The 21314-nt window shown below is 51.7% G+C and overlaps 3 protein-coding genes across 8 annotated transcripts; all 3 read left to right on the top strand.

Annotated features, from left to right (window-relative positions):
- The first annotated feature begins 1180 nt into the window (after positions 1 to 1180).
- Positions 1181 to 5269, top strand: SLC10A3 (solute carrier family 10 member 3). 5 transcript variants are annotated; one of them, XM_045845514.1, is made up of 3 exons: positions 1181 to 1331; positions 3054 to 3257; positions 3471 to 5269. In XM_045845514.1, exon 3 carries the CDS (start codon positions 3609 to 3611, stop codon positions 5034 to 5036), a length of 1428 nt encoding a protein of 475 aa, XP_045701470.1. In that variant the 5' UTR covers positions 1181 to 1331; positions 3054 to 3257; positions 3471 to 3608; the 3' UTR covers positions 5037 to 5269. The 5 variants fall into 5 exon arrangements, with proteins under 5 accessions (XP_045701470.1, XP_045701468.1, XP_045701466.1 ...); XM_045845512.1 differs by lacking the exon at positions 1181 to 1331 and adding an exon at positions 1371 to 1567; XM_045845510.1 differs by lacking the exon at positions 1181 to 1331 and adding an exon at positions 1371 to 1670.
- Positions 5270 to 5911: 642 nt separating this feature from the next.
- Positions 5912 to 7083, top strand: UBL4A (ubiquitin like 4A). Of its 2 annotated transcripts, none has more exons than XM_045845412.1 (4): positions 5912 to 6074; positions 6256 to 6361; positions 6556 to 6785; positions 6898 to 7083. In XM_045845412.1, exons 1-4 carry the CDS (start codon positions 6027 to 6029, stop codon positions 7006 to 7008), a joined length of 495 nt encoding a protein of 164 aa, XP_045701368.1. In that variant the 5' UTR covers positions 5912 to 6026; the 3' UTR covers positions 7009 to 7083. The 2 variants fall into 2 exon arrangements, with proteins under 2 accessions (XP_045701368.1, XP_045701369.1); XM_045845413.1 differs by having other exon boundaries at positions 5914 to 6074; positions 6571 to 6785.
- A 9776-nt stretch (positions 7084 to 16859) lies between these two features.
- LAGE3 (L antigen family member 3) lies at positions 16860 to 18094 on the top strand. The gene is made up of 3 exons (XM_045845446.1): positions 16860 to 17035; positions 17413 to 17541; positions 17770 to 18094. The coding sequence occupies exons 1-3, from the start codon at positions 16923 to 16925 to the stop codon at positions 17882 to 17884; spliced, it is 357 nt and encodes a 118-aa protein (XP_045701402.1). The 5' UTR covers positions 16860 to 16922; the 3' UTR covers positions 17885 to 18094.
- The last annotated feature ends 3220 nt before the right edge of the window (positions 18095 to 21314 follow it).

Below are 21314 nucleotides of genomic sequence, written 5' to 3'. Positions count from 1 at the left end.
TAAATCAATTCCTTAAATACGAACATTCTCTTGCCTTTAATTTAGCCATCCCTTTTTCCTTCAGGGAAAGCCTCCAAATCCCCTCACGTCAGACACCCCAGCAGCCCACTCTGGCTTTTCAGGGAAGGTTGATGATATTGGGGTGCTGCCTGCTGACTGCATTTGCTCTCCTTGACCCTGGCAACAGTTCCCATTCAGTTGGAATATAAAAACGCGGTTTTCCTTCAAGAAGGACACATCTTTCAGGTTTTCCTTTCCCTGATCATCCACCCATTCTCCTTATCCCGCTGGCCAGCTTTGTGCTGTCCTCAGACAGCCCCACCCCTATCTCTCTTCTGCAAACCGCAGTCTTCAACGCAGCATGTGCCAATTCCAGTCCTCTCACGTGTGCTAACCTGCTTCCTTCAGGACTGCACTTGAGAGGGGCAGTTGCAAACGTTCCGGGGCACCACATCCACACACAGATGGCTTACGCGTTACTGGCCCTCTGAGGCTAGAACTATGGCCTTGAGTGTTTACATCACCCACATAAATCAAACCCTCTTGAGCTTGTGACCCCACCATGTGTATTTCTACACACACATCCTATGCATGTATTTAAGTAATTTTAATAAACCTACAGATGATCTCGTTTAGATATTCTGAACAATGTGCACCTCGTGGTGCAAGTACCTGCAACTTTAGCGACCATGGCCTCCATCACAGCTGTGACAAGAGGTTCTTTCCAAGCAGTGGGTTGCCAGTGACCCACTGGCAGACTGAAAGTAATTGCTCTGAAGCCTTTGGGAACAAGCACTTCGCCTTTGACGCTGCACTTGTTTACTGTCTCCCAAGTCCTTTCTACACCCTCACCACCTTTCCGCCCATCCTTATGCCATATCTATTTGGGTTTCTTTGCTGTGAATCCTCTGGACCTTGCTGGTGACGCCAAATAGTGTTGGGAGGTGGACAGGTCCACTGATGTTCCAATGTGTAAACAGATGCTCAGTCAATGCTTGAACGAAGGAAGGTGAAACTAGGTCGAGCCTGGGACCCGGTGTCCAGGTTGGTCGGATTCGGACCTCAGACTACAGGGTGGGCGCCCAGAGAGGGAACATGGCCGAAATCCTGGTCCCGGGAATCTCCGGGTTTCAGCTCCGCTAACAGCAAAACCTCTGTCTCATCGCCCCCAAAGGTCGCAGCATGTTTGGGAATGACTGGGGAGCCTAACCGGAAAGGGTCGCCCCGCAGATGACACACAGGGCTCGCACACCGCACGAGACCACATCTAGCGGCAGCCAACTGCGACCCGGAAGGCAGCCAGGCCGTCGCTCCCACATGCGTCACATCCGGTGGGAACAGGCCCCGGGGGACAACGGCGGCGAGGTGGGGCGGGGCCTGGGGCGGGCCGGAGGCGGGGCCTTGGTGGGCGGGCCCGGCCCCAGAGGGCCGAGCTCGCAATCGTCCGCCGGCGGGGCGGGCTCTAGCGCTGTCGCCGAGCTTCGGGGCTGTGGCGGCAGGTGAGAAAGGGCGGGCAGAAGGCTACTTCTGGCCCCGACCCGGCTCCACGCTCGCTCGCTGAGTCCAGGTAGCCGACCTGACATGGAAGGACCGCCGCTCCCGAGTTCGTGAGGCCTGGCGCTGCTTCAGGACCTGGGACTGGCGTGAGGGGTCCCCTCGCTGCGATCCCGGTACCACCTGGGCGGGTCGCCGGCCTGTCAGCTGCGGGGTAGCAGCGCGAGCCCGGCAGCGACGTTTCCCTCCTTCCGTCCTTCCCTCTCTCCTGGGTTTGCGCTTGAGCTCTGCTTGTTCCCAAGCCGACAACTTCTAGACTCCCAGCTAGGGAGAAGCCCTGGGTCAGCACTGCCAACTGCCCTAACACCTAACACTCGGCCGGTGTGGAAAAAAGCTGCTAGCCCGGGGTTCTCTTCCCTGCCTTGGGGTACATCTGCTCAAATTCTTCCGGCCCTTCAAGCAGAAATGGCGTGGGATCTGGGCCAGAACCCTCTTGCAGTGAGTCAAATCTGCCCACCGTATTGGAAGGACAGAGTGAATGGTCCTTAGCCTCCTCTCCTTTCTGAACTGATTCTCGCCACTCCTGTGGTTTCAGTCTCGTGTGCCTTCATCTTTTCCTTGTGATTCCCTTCCACTTTGCTCCTCATATACTCCCTCTGGTTTTCCTGCCTCCCTCTTCAGCGGTGGGACGCAAGGCTGGACCAAAACCTCCAGGGTAAGTGACCTAAACTTCAAACCAACAGAAGCTATGGCTTCCTGGGTCTGTAGGGGGAAGACTTTCCCACGGATGAGTCTTTTGCTTAACCTGCCCTCCACCCTCTAATTCCCACGCTCCCCAGTCTCAGATAAGGGAGATCAGGGCCAAAGGACAATAGGATCTAGAGAGGCAGGGGCCTCTTCCAGGACTGGGACACTGCAGGGCATGAAGCAACCAACAGTAGTGATGAAAAACCACTGTATCCCCATTCTGGTTGCCCCAGTTCCAGCAGGTGATGTGACAATAGGGAGGTGGCCACCCAAATAGAGAAATGGAAGGAGGCAGACCTTTTTCTTTCATGCTGAGGCACCCCACCCCCACCTAGAAAAACTCTTAGTCCCACTGGGAGTTCCAGGCTCTGGTCAGATTGCATGTGGATATGGGGAAGAGCCTCTGGACTCCAAGCACACCCCTCAGATGTGACGCAGTGGCTCTAGGATTGCCAGAGGAGTGGAAGCTTTGGCAGGAGGAAAAGCCCCCACAGCAGACATGTGGCCCTGTCTGACCCCCTCCTGCTGCTTCTTCCAACAACTTCCCTGAGGAGGGGGAACCTGCACTCCCCCAGCACCCCTATCAGCAGGTGGGGTAGGCGAGATGGCCACAGCAACAGTGTTTACAACTGCATGTTGGTTGTGGACATCAGCCCTTGGGGTCTTTGGCTGATGGTCACGCCTTGCCCACACCACTTTGCTGCTTGCTTTTTGCCTAACAAGTGACACCCACACACCCTAACCTGATCTCTGATGGCTTCTCGGATATGGCCTGAGCCAGTGTTTCTCATCGGCACCCTTTCTCTCCTCAGGCTTGTCTCCTTGCCATCCCTGCACAAACTTCCAGAGAGTTCATTCTAGTTGTAGCACCACTGCAGACCCTCTATAGCTGTGTCTTGAAGCCAGTGGAGGTCAGGCTTGTGGTGACAGGATTGAGGGTGGCTCTTCCAAATCCCTTCATATCAGGACACCTCCTCAGGGTCACGGTGCTGGAGCAAGCCCAAGGAAATAAGCAGGTATGGACAGGCTGACCAGGAACTCCCATCTGTAGGTGGCCACTCTGGGTGAGGGATGGCAAGCTTCAGGCAGTTGTGCTGGGGGATGGGACAGCCGAATGGCACTCAAGGCCCTGCTGAGTCTCTCAGTGGTGGACTTCCAAGGCCTCATGTTTCTGAGTTCACCAATACTCACCCTCACCAGCCACCTCTCTGTGTTCCTTCTCTCCTCAGGAAGAGCTCTGCCATCAAGGAAAGCAGCACAGGGCCAGGCCTCTCCCATGGACCCTTCTCAGGACAACCCAAAGGCACCAGTGAGGCTGTTCTCCTAAGCCACAGAGGGCCTGGGCACACCATCCTCCAGGAGGAGCCATGGTGTTTAGAAGGGGCAGCTCCCAGCCGTGGTGTGGACCAGGAAGGGGCAGTGGTTGCACAGGCACCCTAGGCAAGCTCAGGGCTGCCCTGCTGCTTGTCAGCCTGCTGTGGGGGCCCCAGGGAACAGCCAGTACCAACCTCAGCACAGCTCTGGGCCATCCTGGGCCACTGCCAGGGGGCCGCTACTTGAGCATTGGGGATGGCTCTGTGGTGGAGTTTGAGTTCCCAGAGAATAGTGAGGGCATCATCGTGATCTCGAGCCAGTACCAAGGCCTGAGCAATGGGTCAGGGCCCAGTCCCACCCTGAGAGTTACCTCCTTGGACACAGAGGTGCTGATCATCCAGAATGTGAGTGCCATAACCTGGGGCATTGGGGGTAGCTTCGTGGTGAGCATCCACTCAGGCCTGCCTGGGATAGCCCCACTGCATATCCAGCTTGTGGACCCCCATGAGGGCCCACCCATGCTGATTGAGGAGCGAAGAGATTTCTGCATTAAGGTCTCACCTGCCGAAGACACCCCCACCACCGTTGGCGCTGACCTCACTCACTTCTCGGAGAACCCCATACTCTACTTGCTCCTGCCTCTTATCTTTGTCAACAAGTGTTCATTCGGGTGCAAAGTGGAGCTCCAGGTTCTCAAGGGGTTCCTGCAGAGCCCCCAGCCCATGCTGTTGGGCCTGCTGGGCCAGTTTCTGGTCATGCCCTTCTATGCTTTCCTGATGGCCAAGGTCTTCATGCTGCCAAAGGCCCTGGCTCTGGGCCTCATCATCACCTGCTCGTCACCTGGTGGCGGAGGGAGCTACCTCTTCAGTCTCCTCCTTGGAGGGGATGTCACCCTGGCCATCTCCATGACTTTCATCTCCACAGTGGCTGCCACTGGTTTCCTGCCACTGTCCTCAGCTGTCTACAGCCACCTGCTCAGCATCCACGAAACACTCCACGTGCCCATCTCCAAGATCCTGGGGAGCCTGCTCTTTATCGCCATCCCTATCATAGTAGGTGTGTTGATCAAGTCCAAGCTCCCCAAGCTCTCTCAGCTGCTGCTGCAGGTCATTAAGCCCTTCAGCTTTGTGCTGCTCCTGGGTGGCCTCTTCCTGGCCTACCGCATGGGGATCTTCATCCTGGCAGGCGTCAGGCTGCCCATTGTGCTGGTGGGCCTCACTGTGCCCCTGGTTGGCCTCCTGGTGGGCTACTGCCTGGCCACATGCCTGAAGCTGCCAGTGGCCCAGCGGCGGACAGTCAGCATTGAGGTAGGAGTGCAGAACAGCCTGCTGGCCTTGGCCATGCTGCAGCTGTCCCTCCGCCGCCTTCAAGCCGACTATGCTTCTCAGGCCCCCTTCCTTGTGGCACTGAGCGGCACCTCAGAGATGCTGGCCTTGGTTATTGGCCACTCCATCTATAGCAGCCTGTGCCCAGGTCCCTGAAGCCCCTGGGTCAAGCATTTGCCACTCCTCGCCCCCACCCTACACCCACTGTCCCCACGGTTCTTGTGTACCAAAGGCCTTTAGTTCTCATGCACTATGCACTCAGAAAAATCCAGGCTTATTTTTGTTACTGGTTTTTTATTCTCCAGCTTTCAGTGCCAAAGAGGCCGTGCTGAGTTGGGTATGTGGGCACTGCCCAGAAAATATATTTCAATAAAAGAGAAGCAAACTTGGGTCTCTTCCAATCTTTGCTGTTTGGGGCCTGACCGTGGAGGTAGGAAGGGTGTTCACTGGGTAGGTGTGGGCCAGGGTGGAGGACTGGCTCGGGTGACACGGTGACCTCTGCACAGACTTTCTCTCTTAGCCCTCCTTCCCCATGCATCCCCTCTGTGAGAAGTGGGCCTCTGTTCTAGAATGAACCGTAGGGGGATGCTGGCAGACGCTTGGCTACCCTGCCTGTTCCCAAGTTCAACTGGCTTTCCACAGCCAGACTAGAAAGGAGGAGGCAGAAGGCCTGTGGCCAGTGCTGCAAGCTTGTCAGGGTGGGGCCCTTTGTGGACTCTGGAGAGACAAACTCGGGGACCGCAAGGACCTACTTCACCCACTGGAAAAGCTGGGCGGGCCAGGCCGTCGGCGGGGCGGGGCCAGCAGACTCCCAGCCCTCCCTCCTCCCTAACCCAGGTCTCAAATGAAGCCCACCTGGCCCAGCTCGGTCCTCCTCCCTATCCTGGAGGGCGTCCCTACACCGTCGCAGTGGTGGACTTGTCACCCTGGGCGGTCTCCGTGCGAATACAAAGCAGAACCCCAAGGAGACTCCCCTCCAGGGGTGACAGGGGCCGGGCGGGCCGGAGGCGGGACCGGGGAAAAGCCGCACCCCTCTCGCCCCTTCCGGCAGTGGCGGGCGGTTCCGGCGCGCGCCCGGGGCGGCGGTACGCCGGCGTGCGGATTTTAGGGTGCGCGTCGGCCTAAGTGGACGCCGTGGCGGCCGCCATGCAGCTGACGGTGAAGGCGCTCCAGGGCCGTGAGTGCAGCCTGCAGGTAGCGTCACCAGACCCCCGTGGCGAGCCGGCTCGCTCACGTCCCCCTCCCCTTGTGAGGCGCAGGGCTGGGGTGAGGGTGGGTACAGGACTGGCGGGCCAGCCCCTCCGGGAAAGCCGGGAGAACTGCCCACAGCCGGGGCTGCAGGCTCAACCCCTGCTCCCATCCTCGGCCTGACCAGGTGTCGGAGGATGAGCTGGTGTCCACGCTGAAACATCTAGTCTCTGAGAAGCTGAACGTCCCGGTGCGCCAGCAGCGGCTGCTGTTCAAGGGCAAGGCACTGGCAGGTAACGCGGGAAGAGGAGATGCCCAGGGAGCCCCGCACAAAGTTGGGGTCGGGGTGTCCAGGCCGAGCTAGGGCAGCAGTATGATGGGGGGTGATGGCCACTTGACTGTCTGGGCGATGGCTGAACCCTGCTCAGCCAGATGCCACAGTGCTCCCTGAGGTCACCCCCGCCGCTGTGGGTAACAACTTCATCAGTCTCTTTTTGGGCAGATGGGAAAAGACTCTCCGATTACAGCATTGGGCCTAATTCCAAGCTCAACCTAGTGGTCAAACCACTGGAGAAGGTGTTACTGGAAGAAAGTGCCGTCCAGAAACTGGCCGAGGCCTCACCCCCATGCCCACCTGCCTGGCAGCTGATTGCCAAAGTCTTGGCACGCCACTTCAGTGCTGCAGATGCCAACAGAGTCCTGGATCAACTACAGAGGGTGAGAAGGGTAGCCCCAGATGTCCACTCCTGCCCCAGCTGACTCCCACCTGCCTCTGTCCTGGTGTACCCCCATTGGCATCCCCTGAATCCTTCTGGCCTTCTCTCTTTAGGATTATGAGAGGTCCCTGAGCCGCCTGACCCTGGATGACATCGAACGTTTAGCTAGCCGCTTCCTGCACCCCGAAGTCACTGAAGCTATGGAGAAGGGTTTCTCCAAATAGGATTCACGGAGTGTGGGCATGAACCCAGCCAGGCTGCAAGCTGCATGTAGCATTAAATGTGTTCTCATGTTGCAATTTGGCTTATAATAATAGCTGTCGGGTACCCAGGAACGTGTGCCCAGCTCTTGCTAGGTGCCAGGCACCACTGAAAGCACTTGACCTGAGTTTGCTCCTGCACCTCAAACAAAAGGTGAGACAGCCGAGGCTCCTTGCAGTGAGGTGGGGGAGTCAGAATCCGAGTCCAACCAGCTTCTAGAAGTGCCTCAGGATGAGAAAGAAAAGGGGCTGTTTGGAAGATTTTGAGGAGTGGGCTGTGGCTTTTTGTGTATAGCCCACTGAGAATAAACTCTCAAGTGACTTCTTTCCAGACCTCTGGCAGGCCCAGCACTGGTGGGGGACTAAGTGACAGCCAGCCCTGGGCCCCTGCAGCTGCTGCGGCCAGTGCACACTTGACGAAGGAAGAGCAGGTTGGGGAGTCGGGGATGAACATGGCCCAGCTCTACATTGCGACCTCAGGCAAGTCCCTGTGTCGTGTTGGTCCCCAGTCATTGACTCTGCCCAGTAAAGTCCACTCCTTAAACTTCACTCAGTTTCCTTCATCCTTACCCCATACCTGGGGGTGGTCTGCAACAGTCTTCCCTTCTGTGTCCCATAAACAAACAGGCCAGAAGCTAAGCAATGGCTAAGCATGTCCTAGAGTTGGGGTGTCCTGGCCCTCCCTGTCACAGCTCTTCCTTGGGTACCCCCTTTGCTTGTCTCCCACTGGACGTGGACAGTTCTTGCTCCTTAGGGATGACAGGTGACTGGCTGGAGGTCACTCAGCAAGAGCCAGGCCCCTGCACCATGTGCTCATCCACAGAATGGGAGCAGACCCTTCCCCTGCCATGTGTGCACAAGGGCTTTCATTTTGCATGCCCCCCCCACTGCCTAATAGGAAGCCTCAGGGTGCCAGGGAGGGGACAGAAGCATGGTCTTGTGGCACTGGTCCTCCCACCCTGCCGGGTGTATGGGCACTAGAGCTCATTTAGGCACCTGCTCCTTGGAGGAAGGCGCTCAGGGCAGTTGAGGCTGGGAGGAAGCTGTGTGCACAGGAGGATGGATGCTCCGGCCCCCACTACCCTCCCTGCCTGAGGCCCTTCTGCTGTGTCCCTAGGCTGGGAAGACAGACAGAGTCCTGCCGGGTGAGGGATTTGAAGAGTAGAAGGTCCCTGGTCCCACCTGAGAGCAGGAAATATCAAAGAGCAGGGCCCGCCTAGGAGCCTGTGTGATCTGGCAGCTCACGTGATAGACTTGCCAATGCTCTCATTTATTTCAAGTCAGGAAGTTTATGTTGAAATTTTAAATAGCACTTGAGGTGAATGTGAGACTTTGATCCAAAAAGAACTATATTAGTTAGGCTGCTTTTGGTTTCCAGTAGTTGGTTTAACCATAATGGAAATCGGTTTAAACAATAAAGGAAACTTACTGGTTTACAAAACTGAGAAATTCAGGGGTATTGGCAGCAGATGAACAACTTCACCAAATACCCAGTTTTGTCCTACCTCCCCTCTGCACTCCGCAGTGTCTGCTTCATCCCAGGCTGCCGCCTCAGGATCAATAGATGGCTGCCTGCAGCTTCCACTGAGTCCCTCGTTTATAGCCAGCAAGGAGCACCTTCTTGCCCTGTAGTGTAGCTTCTTTCTCAGATGCCCCCAGCAAATAAATGCTGTCCTTTTATTGGTCAGAACTGGGTCATGCCTCCAATCATTTTGTCCAGGGGCGGGTTGGGGTGGGTAGTGGGAAGCCAGCCCCCTGGAAACACCTAGGCTGTGGGGGGGGGGCGAGATTCTCAACAAAAGCCGGGTCCTCGGGAGGGCATGTAGTGCCCCAAATATCAACTTTCCACTGCAGGGGAGTGACACAGATGCACATTTCAGACAGACCCTAGATTTGGTCATTGAGTTCCTTGTGCCAGTGCCTCCCAGCCCGGGGATGACAGCCATCTGGTGGCTAAGAGCTATCTCCTGGGCAGATGGGGGTCAGGAACTCAGGGGAGATTGAGCTGGGCATGGAGACAGGAGTGAAGTCTTCAGGGTGTATGATGGGAGCCTCAGTGAAGGAGGAGCTGACTGGGACCCAGGCCCAGTCTGATTCCAGAGCCCTCTGCAAATGATGGTTGTGAGTTACCTATGGAAAGGACATCCTAGAAGCTGTGAAGATGGATGAGGTGGTTTCCCAGAGAGTGTGGCATGAAAAGAGAGGAGAGGACTGGACCTTGAAGAACTTCACCAGCTGGAGATGTGGTAGAGGCCAGGAACATCCCCGGATGCAAGGCTACAAGGGGAGCTCAGTGTCAGAAGCCAAGAATGCCCCTCCAGAAAGGGGAAGTTGCCCACTGCTGCCAAGAGGCAAAGGGAGGGCAGGACGGAGCCTCCTCTGCATTAGGAGCAAGAAGGCCATTGGTGATGTTGGGAGTGGGCAAAAAGCATGTGCAGTGTGAGGAGACGAGGTGGTGACAGTGACTGGGGCTGCCTCAGTTCAGAAGATTGTGTGTGGTGGGACAGGGATGGGTAGGAAAGGGAGGAAATGCTGCAGGAGGAGGCCCAGGTGGGGAGGGGCCAGGAGGCTCTGGTCCAAGCGCAGTGTCCTCAGGAGAGGATAGGGACTCCTAATGAAGGGAGAGGAGCCGCAGGCTGCATTCTATCTTCATCTCTAGAGTCTGGGGATGGCCCCGTGGACATCTGTAGGCCCCAAATCCTAAGCTCCTTCAATGGGTGTCAAGGTTTACTGCAGGGGCTATGCCCCTCCTAGCCAGGTGTCCACCCAGGCCAGCCACCCGCTGCCAGCTGTCTCCTGCCCACTGTGAGGCCCTGTGACCCATCGCCTGCCCCTTGAGAAAGGGCCTCAGACAGTCCTTGACCTACCCCCAGGGATACAGTGCAGCTTGAAGGCCCTCGTGATCTCGATGACACTAGGAGAAGGCAGGATGAGTGGTGGCTTTTCGGAGAGAAATGGTTTGGCACCTGGACTGAGATGCTTGTGACACCATTTCCCAAGGGCCCAGGGAGGAGGGGCAGACTCAGAGGAGAGCAGCATTTGCTTTAGGGTGGGCTTGTTGAGTTAAAGGTGCCCAGGTGACAGATTAAGTGTGCCCACAATTTGTTGGTGCTTTGCAGACCTCCCATGCAGGCCTGGCCAAAACCAGGCCTTGCCAGCCCCCATAGGTCCAACAGGGGCACTGCGTAGGCACGCTAGGCACTCTCAAAGCAAATGTGATGGCCATAGTTGGCCTCAGACCTCCAGGCCCTAGAAACCCTGCGGGAGAGACAACGGCTCTGTCCACCTACAGGGCCCAGCTGGAGTGGCCTCCCTGGGCTCCTGGGGACTCGACCCCCTCCCCACCCTATCCACATACCCCTCTTGGGGTAACCAAATGACTCTAGCGTTCCTGATTCCTTGCCCTCTTCTGCCCTCACTTTCCTGCTTTTTCTTCCATTTCACTGCTCACTCCACTTGCTCTTTTGCCGGTTTTTCCCCTTCACGCACACATCCCACTTTTAATGTCAGGGGTCTCCAGGGCTCTGTCCCCAGAGCCCTTCTCTTTCTCTCTCTGTATCACTTCCCAGGGGAACTTGTCCACCTCCACTCCCAGCCTTCTCTCCTGAGCTCCAGGCTATGTCTCTAGAGTGAGATTCTGAGACAGCTCTTGGCTGTCCTGTAGACACCTCATTCACTCCTTTAGTACACACAGCCTGAGTGCCTAGCACGTCCCAAATGCTGGTAACACTGGATCTGAAAGACACAGTCCCTTCCCTCTTGGCCTGCACATCGGCCTGCCTTGATGAATGAATATACCACTCAGTCAGGCTTTTAAGGACAGGAAGCAGGAGGCCACTTTTGCCCCTCCCAACTCTCCCTTCTCCATAGGCAATCAGGTGACAATATTTTTGGAATAGTCCTGAGCAGTTGCCTTGTAGATGTTCCAGAGTCTAGGTATGGAGGGAGAAAGAGAGGGAAAGAAACACTGTTGTGTGGTTGCCTCTCGTGTGCCCCCTACTGGGGACCTGGCCTGCAACCCAGCCATGTGCCCTGACTGGGAATCGAACCTGCAACCCTTTGGTTTGCAGGCCAGCACTCAATCCACTGAACCACACCAGCCAGGGCCAGCTTAAGTGTTTTTGATGAGAGCGCTACCATGGGAATGCTGTCTCTTTCCCCCTCCCCGCCACCCTCAACATCTGGAGGCACTCAAGGTCAGGCTGTTGCACTGTTGGGGAGGCTCAGCCATATGGTCAGGGTGGGGACTGCCTGGTCTCTCTGTTGTAAAGTTGCATTTTCCCATCCTAATGCACAATGGATCCAGGGTAAAACCTTGAGTCCCTGTGAATATCCTGCTCCCCAGCAATCTTAATCTAATGGTTTTACCATCCAAGAATGACTCTTGCCTGAGTGAATTGCATTGGTGGCTGCAAAAATGGTGGCTTTTCTATGTTTTCTTTCTTTCTGCAGTTCTCAATTAGCATTTATCCTTTTTCCCTGCTATCTTTTCTCAATTATCAAATTATTTACCCAACAATTTAGAATCCAAGAGTGTCATTTGGGGGGATAATTTTTATTGGACTATAGTGTACATAGAGTAATGTGCACAAATCATCTCTTTACAGCTCGATGGATTTTTAAAGTGAATACACCCATATACCTATCCCATCCAGATCAAAATAGAGAATATTGCCAGCACCAAAGTACCTTCCCTGGTGCCCCTTTCAGTCATACTCCTCTTGAAAGGGTTTAATATCCTTTTGGATGCTCACATTGTTCTAGCTTGGGTTCTTGCCTGTTGATTCCAGTGTTCCTTTGACATGGCTGGTCCTTTCGTTTTTCAAACACTTCCTTCCTGTCACTACAAGGTTCCACAGGCTCATCTTGTATTTAGTTTTCCTGCCCCAACTCTAGAATCAGGCATTTCTCCCAAAAGCTCTGGTTCTTTTCAGTGGAGAATGGTGTTGAGAAACCAAGGTCTGAATGCAGACTGTGTACATTACTGCTGGGTCTCATTGCTTCTAGACTCTCTCACTGGACAGAACTTTGAAAGATAATTTTTTAAGAGTTTAGTCTTTCCATGCTACCCAGAGAGGGGCCCATACGGCATTGTTTTCAGTTGCCGTGTAACTTAAAGGGCAACTTTCACAATGTCCAGAGGACTCGATGTCCTACAGATGAAGGAGAGGGATGTCCTCAAATTCCGTGCAGCAGGAACCCACTTAGATGGCACCAACCTTGACTTCCAAATAGAACAGGACATCTACAAAAGGAAAAGTGATGGCATCTACATCATTAATCTGCAAAGAACCTGGAAGACGTTCTGCTGGCAGCTCGTCCCTTTGCTGCCATTGAGAACCCCACTGATGTCAGTGTCACATCGTCCAGGAACACTGGCCAGTGAGCTGTGCTGAAGTCTGCTGCTGCCACTGGAGCCACTCCCACTGCTGCTACTTCACTCCTGGCACCTTCACTAACCAGGTCCAGGAGGCGTGATGCGGGAGCCGAGACTTCTGATGGTTACCAATCCCAGGGCTGGCCACCAGCCTCTCACCGAGGCGGCCTATGTTAACTGCCCACCATCGCTCTGTGTAACACACTCTCCTCTGGGCTATGTGGACATTGCCATCCCTGCAACAACAAGGCGGGTCACTCAGTGGGTCTGATGTGGAGGATACTGACCAGGGAAGTTCTGTGCACGTGCAGCACCATCTCCCTTGAACACTCATGGGAGGTCCTACCTGATCTTTACTGCTACAGAGATCCTGAAGAGATTGAGAAGGAAGAGCAGGCCACTGCTGAAAAAGCTATGACTAAGGAGGAAATTTAGGGTTGAATGGACTGCTCTGGTTCCCGAGTTCACTGCTGCTCAGCCAGAGGTCGCTGACTGGTCAGAAGGCGCAGGTGCCCTCTGTGCCAACTCAGCAGTTTCCTGCTGAAAACTGGAGCGCTCAGCCTGCCACTGAAGCCTGGTCTGCAGCCCCCACTGCGCAGGCCATGGAGTTGGGGGAACAACCACTGAGTGGTCTTAAGCTTTTCTCCCACATACTGTTAACAGAATGCAAATAAGGTTGACAGAAAATAAACAGCTTCTAAAGAGAGAGAGGGAGAGAGAGAGAGAGAGAGAGAGAGAGAGAGAGAGTTAGAGTTTATTCTGCAATCCCCCATTTTAATCCAGCATCACAGTTCTCTGTGTCACCTCCCCTTATTCCACCTCGAGAAGTCTCATTCCCGGCAGCATCACTATATTTACACATTGGCTCTACCACATAAAGCCTGTCTTAAAGTACACCCAAAATAGCTTTACAGTCCCCTCATCACTGCCATTGCTGACAACATGCATCCTAAGAGCAAAGTCAGTGCCTTTTATCCAAAGAATATATCTCAGGAAGGGAGTATAGTCAGACAGCTGAGTTTAAAAGGCACCTGAATTATTTTCTCTGTGTGATTTTGTTATAAATTGTATATGCAGTCAGGCTCATTAGCTTTTGTTTTTATTCAATTTTAGCACTTGGTTTTTTCACTCTTTTTTTAAAAAAGATGATATTGATTTATATTTAGAGACAGGGGAATGGAGGGAGAAAGAGAGAGAGAGAAATGTTGATGTGAGAGAGAAATAACAATCGATGCCTCTCGCAGGCCCCCAGTGGGGGACCTGGCCTGCAACCCAGGCATGCGCCCTGACCAGGAACCAAATCGGCAACCTTTCAGTCCCCAGGCCAGTGCTCAATCCACTGAGCTGCACCAGCCAGGGCAGATTTATTCACTCCTTCAAATGTATTTTTGCACATTTAAAATATTTACAATGGTTCAGCCCTGGCTGGTGTGGCTTAGTGGATTGAGCACTGGCCTGTAAACCAAAGGATCATAGGTTCAACCCCCAGTCAGGGCACATGCCTGGGTTATGGGCCAGGTCCCCAGTGGGGGGCATGAAAGAGGCAACCACACAATGATGTTTCTTTCCCTCTCTTTCTCCCTCCCTTCCCTTCTGTCTAAAAAATAAATAAATACAATATTTTAAAAAGATAAAATATTTACAATAGTTCAAAGTCAAAACTACACAAAAGTCTGTTCCAAGAAATCCCACACTCTTATCAACCTCCTATAGGTGACCATTTTCATTAGTTTTGAGTTTCTCCTTTTTGTGTCTTTAATAAGTATGTGTGTCTGTGAGTGCATATGTCCTTTGCACTCTGCTTTTTTTTTCCACATAACAATGTATCCTGAAAATTATTTCATTTTTATTAGATTTTCATTCTTTTTTTCTTCAAGATTTTATTTATTTATTTTTAGAGAGAGGGCAAGGGAGAGAGAAAGAGAGGAAGAGAACATCATTGTGTGGTTGCCTCTAGCATGCCCCCCACTAGGGACCTGGCCCACAACCCAGGCATGTGCCCTGACTGGAAATTGAACTGGCAACCCTTTGGTTTGCAGGCTGCTGCTCAATCCACTGAGCCACACCAGCCAGGAAAGATTTTCACTCTTTTTTACTGCTGCTTAGAACTATTGTATGAATGTACCATAGATTAGTTCACCAATTCCCTGATGATGGACATGTACATTGTGTCTGATAACTTTATGTTACCAATTATATTACAATGAATAATTTTATGCATCTTATTTTGTATTTGTGAAGTAATTTCCTGCATGGGGATTGCTGGGTCCAAGACAGTGATTGAGTTTTGTACATATGTAATATTTTGTTTCATTCAATGTTCAAAAAATGGCATACTGTATAAACTGTACTGAACAAGAAAAAGGTACCAGAGATGATATATCAACAACATATTGAGTGAACAAAACAAGATTTTAATTTCAGATTATTAGAGATGCTATGCAGCAATTTAAAATGGGCAAATGTGATGAAGTGTGCTTGGAGGTAGTATGTTAGAGTGTTGATCCAGAACTCCTCTCAGAGGTGACATTGGACTCAAGATCCTACGACAAGGAGCCAGCCATGGGGAAGGTTGGGGACAGTCTTCCAAATAGAAGAGTAAGTGCAGTGGGCTAGGACCAGGGCACCCCTGGTCAGGAGCTGAGAAATGGCCCCAGAGGCTGCAGAGAATGAGGAAGCAGACAGGTCGGGGTAGAGGGTGGAGGAGCTAGAAGCCAGGACACCCAGGGTTTTTATAAGATACAGCAAAGAGTTCGGATTTGATTCCAAGGGCAATGGGAAATCATTGTAAGGTTTTAAGCAGAGATGTGATATGAAATTATTTATATTAAAACTTAAGACTTAATCCTGGTGTGTGAAGAACAGGCTCTAGAGGAGCAAGTGTAGAAGGAAACCAGGTAGGAAGCTGTGGGAGGAGCTCAGGGAGAGACTAGCAACAAAGAGGGAGAGAAATGGGCTGATTAGGGTCTGTTTTAAGGGGAGATCCAACAGGATTTAATTATACAGTTCAGCTCTGTATCCTTCCTTATGATTACAATGAGGAAAATGGAAAACTAACATGATAACCACCGTCAGAAATTTCACGTCACTTTAAAAATTTATTTTTGAGTCCTGGCCGGTGTGGCTCAGCTGGAGCACAAAGTTAAAGGTCTTGGGTGCAATTTCTGGTCGGGGCACATGCCCGTGTTGCGGGTTTGGCCCCCTGTCGGGTGCTTGCTGATCAATGTTTCTCTCCCTCTCTTTCTCCCTTCTTTCCCCTCTAGAATCAGTAAAAGTAAAAAACAAAAACACGTATTTTTTATTTAAAATGTCATATAAGGTCACTGTCAAAAATGTTCAGAAAAACAGAAAAAGGAAGTTATCACCCACAGTGCCATCACACAGAGATAACAAGTATTTACTTTTTGGTGTATTGTTCTAGGGTGTATATAGTAAGTTACTAAGTTGGGATTTTTGTGATTTTAGTTTTGTATTTTGATTTTTCACATGTGAAATTAGCTGTACTCCCATTGCCACTACTTTATCTCACGTCCCTGTCATTTCCTTCCTTGCCGGGGTTTCCCTGCTGGCAGGCTTCATCTTCACACTGCCCACCCAGTGGTCTTTCTAAAAGGCAAATATGACTGGCTCGTCGCCCCCTTTAAAATCCCCTTTGATTTCTGCATCTACATCGGCGATGAGGTCAGGGTGCAGAGTGGTACCGCTTGAGGACTATCCGACCCCACCTCCCCCCACGAATCACTGCAAGGACCTTCAGCCACATTGCTTGGGGACACTGAGCCCAGGGAAGGGACAGGGAGGGAGACTAGCCCACCTGTCTGATAGCCTCACCCGAGGTGGGGGGCAAAGGGGAACGGGTTTGTTGCACAGCGGCACTGAGGTCACAGGTCGCTCTAAAGGGCGGAGCGTCGTGAGCTAGACAGCCAACAAGGTGTCTGCAGGCTGTGGCAGGGCTGGCTGGGCGGGAACCAATCTCCCGCCCTACCGAATTGGAATTGCGAGGCGGCGAGGATTCTGCGCGCGAGCTCTGGGGATCCCCAGTTAAACTGCGCGCTAAGGGGCGGAGTTTCGTGAGGTAGTGCCCCTTGGGGTCTCCCAGACCCGCCGGTTGCAGGACCAGGCTGGTGGGAACTGACCACACAACTGGTTTCCCATAGCCTTGTCACTGTTGGGTCTCCTTGGCAGCCTCCCTAGGGACCTGTTTGGGCAGGCGCCCTGGGGTCCAGTCTTGCCCGAAAAGAAGGGGCTTCTTCAGGGAACCTCAGTTTTTTCACGGCCAAAGGACTCCATGAGAGCCCAGAGCGTGGTCGGTTTGGTGGGAACTGACCACACTCCTCACTAGGGCCTTGCTGCGCAGGCCTGTAGGGTAGAGTCAGCGTGAAGGGGCGGAGAGCGCAGATGGTTAAATTCGCGCCCCGGGGGCGGGGTCGAAGGCGGAGCACGGCGGCCATGCAGGCAGCAGACGCAGGCACTGCTGGAGCCGAAGGCCTGGACAGCCAGGATGGCTACGCCACCCTGCGGGGTGCAGGCGCGGCAGCCGCTGTTGCCGGCGGAGCTCCGCGTGTTGCCCGAGCACAGAATGCCTCAGGGTGGGGCGGAGAGGCAGCAGTCACGGTCAGAAGGCCAGAAAATCGACTACATACTTTGTAACCTACCCGAGGAGACAGCGAGGAATACTCTGGGGGCTGCCTCCTGGAGGGTTGCTTTGGGTGCCGAAGGACGGAAATGTTGAGGCCGAAAGGGGAGCAGAGGGAACCAGGCGCAGCTTGTGTGTGTACGGGCCAGGGGCAGTCTGGAGGGGAAGAGGAAATAAGAGCGTGCAGGGAGTGGGGGATAACGAGGTGGCCGGTGGGAATTAGGGCTAGGGCTGCTCTGCAGGGGGTTGATGGAAGTAGTCCTTGGGGAGGTGTGTGAGACTAGTCAAGGTGGGCCTGAGGGGGGACCTGAAACCAAAGTCGGTGTGGATGATGCCTTAACCGAATCTCCACCAGCGCCCTCAGTGTGCCTTTTCCGTCCCCCTTGGAGGCAGACATTGCCCGTGGATCCCTGGACCCCGATGCGGAACCCCACCGAGAGGCAATTCGGAAGGACCTCACAGTGAGCGGCAGCGTCCTAGCCGTGTAAGCTCTAGAAGGAGAAGGGGCAGCAGGTGGCAGGGCCAGACTCCCCCGAGGGGCGCGTTATTGGAGAGGAAGATACACTCAAGAGTTAGGTCTGGGGGAGGGAGTTGGTGTGGTCTAAGCGGGTGTTGAGACAGCAAAGGATTCAGTCTAATGCCCAGGGGCAGAGCAAGGAAGAGAGGGATTACCACCTCTAATTTGATTTTCTCCCCCCGCCCTCACTTTTAGCTGCTGGAGAGCTGAAGATGCTCACCTCCTCCGAGTTTCCATCATCAACTTTCTTGACCAGCTTTCCCTGGTGATGCGAACCATGCAGCGCTTTGGGCCCCCTCTTTCCCGCTAAACCTGGGCTGGGAAAAGGGGGCTGAGACCCAACCTTGTATCCGGTCCTAGGCAGTGGACCCTTCCCACAGCAGGGATTCCTGCAGTAGGTGCCACTTTCCTATGGGGCCCTAATCTGCCTGCAGTGGCCCTTGGGCACTTGCAGGTCACTCGTTTTGTTTAGCGCTTCAGTGTTTGTCTCTGCAGCAAATAAAACTGAGCTACTATTCCATATGAGTTTCTTTTCAACTGCAGCACCTCTTAACAGGCTTGGCTTTGTCTCAGGCTGGGAGGGGAGGTCTGGGAATCGTACTCAAGCACTACAAGGTAACTGAAGACAATTTAGGAAGTGGAAGATGGGTCTTGTCCCTCAGTATTAACTACTGTGAACATTTTGGAATCATTCCTTAGTTTTATAGCTGTATTTATATAGTGAGTGTATAACAATAACATAATGTATAATATTTTGCAAGGTTAGCATTTTTTACTAATATTTTTCATTTATCATGAACTTTTCCTCTCTAAAACTTCTTTGAAAGCATTATTGAATGCAGGCATAACAGAATCATTATAATGTAATTATTGACCATTTAAATTATTTGCAATTTTTGTCCTATTACAGGTAATAATTCAATGGAATTCTTGCATATAAATGTTTGTGTGAATCATTGTGTCCTTAAGATAGATTCCAGCCCTGGCTGGCGTAGCTCAGTGGATTGAGCACGGGCTACGAACCAAAGCATCGCAGGTTCAATTCCCGGTCAGGGCACATGCCTGGGTTGCAGGCCATGGCCCCCAGCAACTGCACATTGATATTTCTCTCTCTCTCTTTCTCCCTCCCTTCCCTCTCTAAAAATAAATAAATACAATCTTAAAAAAAAAGATAGATTCCAAGAGGCCCTGGCTGGTGTGGCACAGTTGGTTGGAGTGTCATCCTATGCACCAAAAGGTTGCAGGTTCAATTCCCATTCAGGGAACATACCTAGGTTGTGGGTTTGATCCCCAGTTAGGGTGCATATGGAAGGAAACCAACCAATGCTCTTTTTTTTAGTACATTTTATTGATTATGCTATTACAGTTGTCCCTTTTTTTTTCTCCCCTTTATTCCCCTCCACCTTGCATCCCCTCTCCCCCAGCATTCCTCCTCCTTAGTTCATGTCCTTAGGTTGTACATATAAGTTCTTTGACTTCTCCATTTCCCATACTTTTCTTAACCTACCCCTGTCTATTTTGTACCTACCATTTATGCTTCTTATTCCCTCTACCTTTTCCCCCATTCTCCTCCATCCCCCTCCCCACTGATAACCCTCCATGTGATCTCTATTTCTGTGAATCTGTTCCTGTTTTAGTTGTTTGCTTAGTTCATTGGGGGGGGGTTTGTTTTTTAGGTTCAGTTGTTGATAGTTGTGAGTTTGTTATCATTTTAATGTTCATAGTTTTTATCTTTTTCTTAGGTAAGTCCCTTTAATATTTCATATAATAAGGGCTTGGTGATGATGAACTCCTTTACCTTCTTCTTGTCTGGGAAGCTCTTTATCTGCATGTCAATTCTAAATGATAGCTTTGCTGGATAGAGTAATAATCTTGGATGTAGGTCCTTGCCTTTCATGACTTTGAATACTTCTCTCCAGCCCCTTCTTGTCTTGGTGTGTTCATTTTTGGGTCCACCTTCTTTGGGACTCTCTGAGCTTCCTGGACTTCCTGGAAGTCTATTTCCTTATCCAGATTGGGGAAGTTCTCCTTCATTATGTTTTCAAATAAGTTTTCAATTTCTTGGTCTTCCTCTTCTCCTTCTGGTACCCCTATGATTCGGATGTTGGAACATTTAAAGTTGTCTTGGAGGTTCCTAAGCCTCTCCTCATTTTTTTGAATTTTCGTTTCTTCATTCTGTTCTGGTTGAATGTTTATTTCTTCCTCCTATTCCAAATTATTGATTTTGAGTCCCAGTTTTCTTCTCTTCACTTCTTCCTTTATTTTGCTTCTGTACTCAATCATATCTGTGAGCATCTTTATTACCAGTGTTTTGAACTCTGCATCTGATAGGTTACTTATCACCTCGTCACTTAGTTCTTTTTCTGTTTTTATTTTAAAATATTTTATTTACTTTTAGAGAGAAGGGAAGGGAGGGAGAAAGAGAGGGAGAGAAACATCAATGTGTAAGAGATACATCAATGGGTTGCCTCCCACAAGCCCCTGAATGGGGACCTGGCCGGCAACCCAGGCATGTGCCCCATCCAGGAATCAACTTGGTGACCTTTTAATTCACTGGCTAGTGTTCAATCCACTGAGCCACACCAACCAGGGCTTTTTTTCTGGGATTTTGACCTGTTCTTCCATATTTTTTTTGTCTCAGTCTGCATGTTACATAGTAAGGAAGAGAGTCTTAGATATTTGCCACCACTGGGCAGCCCACTTCCCTCTGTTGTGGCAGTGTCTGTGGGGGAGGGATCAGAGGGAGAACAGTGCCACTTGCTTGGCTCTTGCCCCACTTTCAGTAACTTCTCCCACTACCCACAAGCCTAATCGTGCCTTTCTGATGCTGATTCACGGGTGGGTGGGTTTGTGTACGTTCTAGGATCCTGTGGGTTCCTCCAATGGACTCTCCTGTGAGACTGAGGGTTTCTCCTGCTGCCGCAACCCCCACAGGTTTTTGCAGCCAGAGGTATTGAGACTTTAGTTCTCCTCACTGGAACCCTGGGTTATGTGATCTGTCTTGGTCCCTAGTTGTTCCTTCCAATTTATCTACACACAAATGTGGGACCACCCAGTCTGCCAGCCCCCCCACCCCCACCTTGCCCACCCGGTTGGCCAGCTGCTGCCTTGCCGCACATCTTCTCCACACTGGCCACCTGTCTCCACCCCTCCTGCCAGTCTGGGTGAATGTTTGTTTAACTCCTTGGTTGTCAGACTTTGATTATCTGCCAGTTATGGTTCTTTTTTGTTTTTAAATTGGTTGTTGTCCTTCTTTTGGTCGTGTGAGGAAGTCAAGCATATCTACCTACATCTCCATCTTGGCCAGAAGTCTCCAACTGGTGTTTCTCCCATAGATGTGTGTGTCTCTCTCTCTGCCTCTCTCTCTAAAATCAATAAACATATTTAAATTTTTTAACTGGTATGTCTGTATTTCATGAGCCATTAAATTTTAACCAAATTTCCTTTTATTAATTGGATTTAAAAATTTTTTAATTATATTTTATTGCTTATACAATTACAGTTGTCCCAATTTTTCCCCTTTGCACCTGTCCACCCACTATCCCCACTCCCTCAGGCAATCCCCACACCACTGTTCATGGCCATGGGTCACATGTATAAGTTCTTTGGCTTCCCCATCTCCTATCCTGTACTTTACATCCCCATGCCATTCTGTAAGTACATATTTGTACTTCTTTAAAAAAAAAAACATTTTATTTGCTTATTTATTTCCAAAGAGAGAGGAAGAGAGGGAGAAAGAA

The sequence above is a fragment of the Phyllostomus hastatus genome, unplaced genomic scaffold (genome assembly GCF_019186645.2).
Source record: "Phyllostomus hastatus isolate PE091 unplaced genomic scaffold, TTU_PhHast_1.1 phas_contig_471, whole genome shotgun sequence".
NCBI lineage: Eukaryota > Metazoa > Chordata > Mammalia > Chiroptera > Phyllostomidae > Phyllostomus > Phyllostomus hastatus.
This window is presented reverse-complemented; position numbering and strand designations above follow the sequence as displayed.